Here is a 7,104-nt window from a genome sequence, read left to right on the forward strand (position 1 = left end):
GGCCGGTTATATCTTCCAGGTACTGTACTTAGGGCTGCTGCCGTGACTAAGCTGTGAACACACATCTAACATCTAAATGTTTGTCACTGGCTAAAGGATTGTCACCAGGAGCAAATAAGATAACATCTATAACATCTATAAAAGGGCTTTGTACAATATAACCAGATCCACTAACGGGAGCTATTTTGGTTTACTACTGTGTACATGCAAAACCCAGCCCGTGGTTGACAGAGATGGGAAAATCAAAGGTCTTATAATTTTGAGGCTTAAGGATACATGATAAGCAGTGTCATCTTGTCTTCCTTTAGACTTTCTTAAAGACCGTGGGAGAGGTTCTCTTTTTGCCCAGTTGGACTGCTGTGTCAGAGGTAAGAGAAAAAAACATTGAGATCTTCAAAAGGGGCACCTTTTTGTCTTTCTGGAAGTGGCATAAGTATGGCCCAGTTCACATCTGTAAGAGAAATGATGTATCTCTGGGATATTAGAGCTAATTTTGACTGGATATACGACTGATGTGCAATGCTCTGTCTTCTCTATGGATCAGTTCTATGAGCATCAGTACCATGGTCCTGTTGTCAACACTGAACAGGAAAACAGTTGGATTTCTGCATGAGGAATGTATGCTTGTTTATCATTTTAAAAACCTATTTTTTACCGTCACACTGTTCTTGAATGATAATAAAACACATGTTTGGTGTTTAAAGATCACTAGATTCAATGAAAAAAGTAGAACATGTGACAATATACACTTCATGATTATAAGAGTAAATATCAAAGCAGCCTCTCCTTTCCTCTGTACAATAAAGAACTAGGAGAATGGATACCTTTTCTTTTCTTTTTGAAAGTAACTTTCTTGATTTTACTTATTTAAGAAATAAAACAAGTGAATATGTTGTGGAGAAGTTAGAAAATGCAGATCATAAAAATATATATAAAATAAAAATCACCTGAAATCCTCAGGCTGAGAATGATTATTAACACTCTCGTATATATCCCTTCAAATCTAGTTTTCAATTCTCTTATATGCATACATAGTCTACACATATGCTATATATCTGAATTTACCTGTTTTTCTTTAATTATGGCAAGGACATTTCCCAATGATATTAAGTATCTTCTGCGATGCTCTATCAGTCAGGCTAGGCTAGGCTATGCTGCAGTAACAAATAGGCCCTACATCTCAGTGGCTCAGCGCAGTGGACATTTACTTCTCACTCATGCCAAGTCTGACGTGGGTCAGCTCTTCTTCACCCAGTGACCTGGGGACCCTGGCTCTGTCCATTTTCTGATGCTGCTGTCTCAAAAATGTGACTTCCAGGTTGCCCGGCACGGGTGGAGAAGGGGGAGGAAGACTCCTAACTGCCTTGCCTGGAAGGGCTGGGACCACACCGTTACTTAAAGCGCTCCCTCTCCTGAACTCCTGTAAAGTTTAAAACATGTTTGCCAGTTTGAAGCAGAACGACATCACCTTCTCTCGTTATGAATGAGGTGGCTCCAGGGTTTACATTTGATGAACTTTTTATGTGAACAGTTTCAAATGGAATGAGATCGGGCTTCCCATTGGCAAAGGGAGAGAAAGACGGTCACGAAATTAAGACTGACGTAATCTTACCTAGAAGCACATTCTATTTTAAAAGGCACAGCACTCCAGAGTTCATGATTTCCGGGGGGACAATGTGTGCAGGGCTGCTGCCTGGGAAACACCCAGAGGATGGCCAGTGGAGGGCCTGAGCAGATGTATTTTCTGCATCATCTTAAATGAGCCTTTTCTTAATGCTCTGCCACAAAATATGAATAATCATGAAACTATTCAGACTCAGGCCGGCTCTACTGTGCATTAAAGGGGAGGTATGAATCAGCCACTACCCAGCAGATGTGCATGCCAGAAACACAGATTTTCATGTGCTTAACTGTGCTTGGCTGATTGAAATCAGGCCACAGGCCTGAAAGAAAATGTCTAAAATTGGCCTCAGTGCTCTATTTCCAGCTCGTTAGACTCTCATGGAGTGTGTGTTTTTGAGAGAACGCCTGGGACGCTTAGCAACAGACGGATGCTTTTTCAGAAAGGCGGGAGGAGGGGCGTGATGACAGTGAGTCACACGCCGCGTTCCCAGGGAACTGAGACGCCCCTGCCCTGCTAGACGTGTGCCTGAGGATGAGGGATAGTCAGCCTGATCCGAGCTGGCTGCAGAGATACGGGGCCACCACGAGGGACCCCTGCCTTCTTGGGGATCCACTGGGATCATCTCTGCCCTGGGGACTCAGAGTGGAGAGGCCCTTGGAGGGGAGGCACGTCGGGGAGGCCAGGGCTGACTTGAGGTGCTGGCACCTCCGAAGCCTCCTCCCCTTCACAGAGACTAGGACACAAGTGCTGTTGTCTTCATCCTGGAGGGTACTTGGGAGCAGTGACCCCCCTCCTCGTGAAACAGAAGGGGATGGAGTTGGGGGGGGCGGTCAGAGACCTGTCAAGGTCCCCAGTGAGTTCAGAGTGGAGCGGGGACCAGGTCTGGTCACTCTGTGTCTGAGCGTGGAAGCCTTGGAGCTGATGGTCTGGGTGACCGGGGTCAACGTCAGCCGGTGTCCACATTCTGCGAGCTCGGCTGGGCTGGGTGACCTCCGTGGTCCCCTCCGCGCCTGTGAAACGGGGTAGCGGCGTGACTGTCTCTCCTCTCGTCTGGTCATCGTGAGGGCAGAGCCTGGCCCGCCATGTTGCTCAGCAGATGCTGGGCGTCCTCCTTTGCAGGAATGTTGACAGTGAGCATGAACTTGATCTTGTGCGTTGGTGCATTTGCTGCCTCCGTCCGGTGCACGTGCTGAGCGAGCCCCGTATTGACGTCTCCTTCCTTCATGTCGTGCTGTTTGCAGGACAGTGCCGTGGTGCTGGGCTTGATAGACACCGTGGACACCGTCATGGGCCACATATCTTTCAACCTGCAGGCCAGCGAGCCCCAGGTTGCCATCACGGGTTCCTCATCCGTGGCAGGTAGCTCGGCAGCGTGGGTGCGGGCGGGGACCGGCTGTGCGGCGGGAGGGGAGCGGGGTGCAGGGGATGCCACCTGCCTGTTGAATTCCGCTCCACTCCTGCGTTTTCTTGCACGCGCCCAGGGATGCACAAACCTCACACACCATCACTGGAGATGCACCTCTCCACTGTCCTAAGCTACGCTGCCTGATGCACAATGATATGTTAGGGGAAGACAGAGTTAGGTCGGGGCAGCCGTGCTCAGCTGGGATGTGCACACAGGACCAAGGGAGCCTTGCATGCTGACTTGGGGGCCAGATTCATCTCGGGTGACAACTGTCTCAGTTCAGAACAGGAGGCGAGCAGCGGCAGCCCCTGGAGTGTCCGTGGGGTAGCAGGTTTCCCGGCGTCAGCTGGAGGCTTTTCCAAGACAACAGACACGGGGTCCCCTACAGGCCGACGTCGCAGCCCTTCTGTTTTCAGGGTCTGTGTCTAGAGAGCGTGGTACCCTAATACTTTACCGCCAGAGCCACTCTCTGGAAAGTAAGCTTAATTCACCCACTTGGGTTCATTTTAATGGGAGTTTGTCAGCCAAGACAGGTCCCTCCATGGGATGATGAGTTTGCCTCACTTAGATTAGTGTCTCATTTTCCTGTGTCTCGCGGGGTCCCTGGCGTGGAGGAGGGGCCCCTCAGCACAGGCGTCTCCCTGCCGGACGGGACGCAGTCAGTACCCGAGGCATCATGAGCTGAGGGGCTGCGCTGAGGGCACAGGGGTCACTGCAGGCCGGGAGAACCCCCCACCAGCAGTGGCAGATGGATGCGTCGGCCACATGGCCGCAATTACTGCCCTGGACACTCTTAGTTTTTAGGTTCTCGTTTCCTAAAGGTAATTACACTCCCCAAGAGAGCTCGTTCTGTTAAAAAACGAAACAAAACAACAGAAGGTAGGGTTTTACAGCCCAGTTTCCTGCCCTGGAGTTGACTGACTGCAGCTTCCTCTCTCTGGCTTGTTCTAGACTTTTCCATGGCCAAACTGCTCCCCAAGACCATGAATTCCTCCCACTACCGCTTCCCGGCCCAGGGGCAGAACTACATTGAGATCCCCCATGAGGCTTTCCACAGCCAAGGTGAGCACAGCTGGGGGGACCTGCGCCCCGGCACCCTCAGGGAGGGACTCAGCCCTGTGAGCTGTCAGCTGGCAGAGGGGCTGCCCCCAGCCCTCCTCTGTGTGCCTGTGGGGACACAGTGTGTCATCAGACGCTCTTGAGATGTTGTCCCAGCGCCGACTTGACTCCAAGTCTGCTGCAGCCTGATGCTCTGGGAGCGGGGAGGAGGGGCTGGGAATCTGCATTCCAGACGGGCTCGCTAGGCGATTCTTAGTGGGATGTGAACTGATGTGGCCACCTCCCCTCCCTGCTGGGGGGCCCGGTGTCCTCCTCCTGGGTGGGTCCAAGGCAAGGCCTGTGAGGAACCAGCCCCAAGGGGACCCCTATTACTCTCTCTGGCCCTGGAGCACCGTCGGGGGCCCGGGTGGCTCTGGCCATTTTTGCTGCCATGACTGTCCCGTCTGCCCCTTGAAAAGTAACTGTGCCTCTGTAGGCGTGTCCCTCCGTCCCAGGGCCCTCGGGCAGTCTGGGGAGTCGTGGATTCTCAGTTTCTGACAATCTGGCCGGAGGCCATGCACTTCCCGGGTTCTGGCTTCAGGACTGGGGGCCGAGCTGCGGGGTGCAGGGCCATGGTGTCCCATCCCCAGCACGGGGTCCTCACTCCCCAGCCCTTGGGAGCCAACCTCTGCTCCCTGTACCCTCTAGTTTGCCTGTGTGAAAGGTGCTCAGGGATGTCGGGGTGTCCTGCTCTCAGGGGACTGTCCCCCCTCACTCAGGGTGAACTACAGAAATTGGGGGCGTCCAGGGACAATGCCGAGGTCAACCGACTGCATGTGGGATCTTTTGCCATCTCACATGGCTGCACGATCTGTTAGAAATCCTCAGTTTCTCGGAGTTGGCAGGACCGCAGCCTCACGGTCTGTACGTACGGAAGCTTCTCACACTTGGCGGTACAGCTTATTCTCACAAGCACCAACTCTGTGGATGGAACTCCTGGGCTTGAATCCTGGGTCAGCCCCATACTTACTGGGCAAGTTATTGAACCTGCCCGGCCTCAGTTTCCTCATCTGGGATAGGGGACAGTCTTAGTACCTCCCTCAGTATATTGTGGTGAGAATTAAAAGGGCAAAGCTTATACCAGTACCTGGCACACGGTAAGTGTTATGTGAATTATTAAATACGTCCCTGAAATCTTAACACACTCAACCAATATCCCGAAGAGCTCGGAGGTCAGCTTGCAGCTTGCCCCTCCCGGCCTCCCGTTAAGCTCGTGCACGGAGGTAACAGAATAGATGATTCTTGTTTCCAAGTTGGAGTATCACAGAGAGGTGGGACCCAGCCAAAGGCGTGACAGACGTCTGGGTGACTGTAAATCCTGCCTCTCTCGAGCGCTGGTGTTGCTGTAAATACTCCAGACGCAGACAGCCAGTGAGACGCGCTCAGACTGCAGCGCTGTCGCCTGGTGCTGCCGTCCACAGCTCGATGGGGGCTCTGCCTTCAGAAGCTCATGGTGTCTGGCTCCCCCGGGGGAGCTGCAGCATCCGTGTGTCCAGAGCTGACTCCCCCGGGCAGCGTAGGGAGCGATTGCTGCGGTTGGATTCACAGCTGAAGAGTGGAGGGGGGGTCTCTACTCAAATTCTGTCCTTGTGGCCAGTTCTGCCCCTGAGTGTCCCTTCCCTCGCCCCCCGAGGAGCTGCCGGGTTCCTGGGTGTGAGGTCTGCGGTGTGTGTTGCTGGGCGAGTGGGTTTGGCGGGGAGCTCTGTGTCTGTCCTGCTTGTCACCTGGGATGCTGACAGGTGTCTGGCCATCTGCTCTTTCCCCAGCCTGGACCACCGTCGTGGGCCTTCTCTACCGCTCGGTGCACTATTACTTGAGCAGCATCCAGCCGGCCAACACCAAGTGAGTCTCTGGGGGCCACGCAGCATGGAGCGGGAAACGGGGTGCTTGTTTGCTGGGTGGCTGACGGCTGTGACACCCGCACCTCCTCACCATCACCAACACACGCAGTATTGTATCAGAGGACTTGTGACGCTAATTCCTGGTGCTTCACTGTTAGGGCAAAGGAGGAAGACGCAGGGACTCCTACAGTGGGGGTTCAGCAAGCTCTGGGGTGTAGGCTGATAGTGCAGTGGTCAGGAGCATAGGCTGAGTGACCGTATCGGTTCCACCTGGAACTGTGTGACCTTGGACAAGTCAAGTGACCTCTCAGCCTCAGTTTCCACTTCTGTAGAATGGGAAGCCAGTAGCACATGCCTGTATCAGTCAAGACTGTGTTGGATATATCAGCTTAGGCAGAAGGTCAGGGAACTGAGGGCACATGTGACTAAGAAGGGCAGGAGTCAGTCGGGTTCAGGCACGGCTGGCTCCAGGGACCCAGAGGATATTTCTTTGACCTGGTCTCTATGTCCCCTGCCTCTGCTGTCCTCTGTGTCAGCTCATTTCCAGGCAGGCCCCTCCAAAGAGGCGTGGCTGTGGCTCCGGGTAGCTCCAGGCCCACGTGGGTTGGGGTCCTGAGATCTCAAGAAGGAAAGCGAGTCTCTTTCAGCAATGAAAAGTCAGTTTCATTCAAAATCCAGAGAGGGCTGTGATTGGCCCACTTGGGTCACATGCCCATCCGGGCCCCCAGCCTTGGTGGGAGAGGATCCTGCACTCTCATTGGCCAGGTCTGCTCACATGACCCACTGGGGCTTGGGGTGGGGGTGGGTCAGCCCTACTCCGACCACAGGGAGGGGCTGGTTCCCTTAGGAGAGGTTAGGGCCGGGGTCTACTCCTCCCTTTCATGGGGTCCCTGGGAGGGGGCAGGGAGGCAGAGTCCAGGGCCGGTGCCGAGAAAGGGCTTACGAGGTATGAGCCCAAGGGACCCCTCTCTGCAGTTAGTGTTTGGAAGGTGAAGCCGGTTTTGTCGGGCACAGATCCGCCCCAGACAGGGGCTCCGCGGAGGGCAGCAGGCAGGGCCTGGTCCATCTCTGTTCCCGCACGTCTGGTGGCGCAGACAAAGGGACCCGGCTTCATTTGCCAGAATATCGGGTGGCCT

General features: G+C 54.0%; 1 protein-coding gene across 1 annotated transcript in view; it reads left to right on the top strand.

The window, feature by feature from the left end:
* ADGRD1 (adhesion G protein-coupled receptor D1) overlaps window positions 1–7,104 on the top strand; it is a 139,301-nt gene that overhangs the window by 38,319 nt on the left and 93,878 nt on the right. Inside the window, exons 9-12 of the mRNA XM_007455454.1 lie at window positions 309–368; window positions 2,866–2,983; window positions 3,981–4,091; window positions 5,894–5,969. Of these exons, the coding sequence (XP_007455516.1) occupies window positions 309–368; window positions 2,866–2,983; window positions 3,981–4,091; window positions 5,894–5,969 (365 nt within the window). The remainder of the gene's footprint in view (window positions 1–308; window positions 369–2,865; window positions 2,984–3,980; window positions 4,092–5,893; window positions 5,970–7,104) is intronic.

Source organism: Lipotes vexillifer, unplaced genomic scaffold, assembly GCF_000442215.2.
Source record: "Lipotes vexillifer unplaced genomic scaffold, Lipotes_vexillifer_v1.1 scaffold671, whole genome shotgun sequence".
Classification (NCBI taxonomy): Eukaryota; Metazoa; Chordata; class Mammalia; order Artiodactyla; family Lipotidae; genus Lipotes; species Lipotes vexillifer.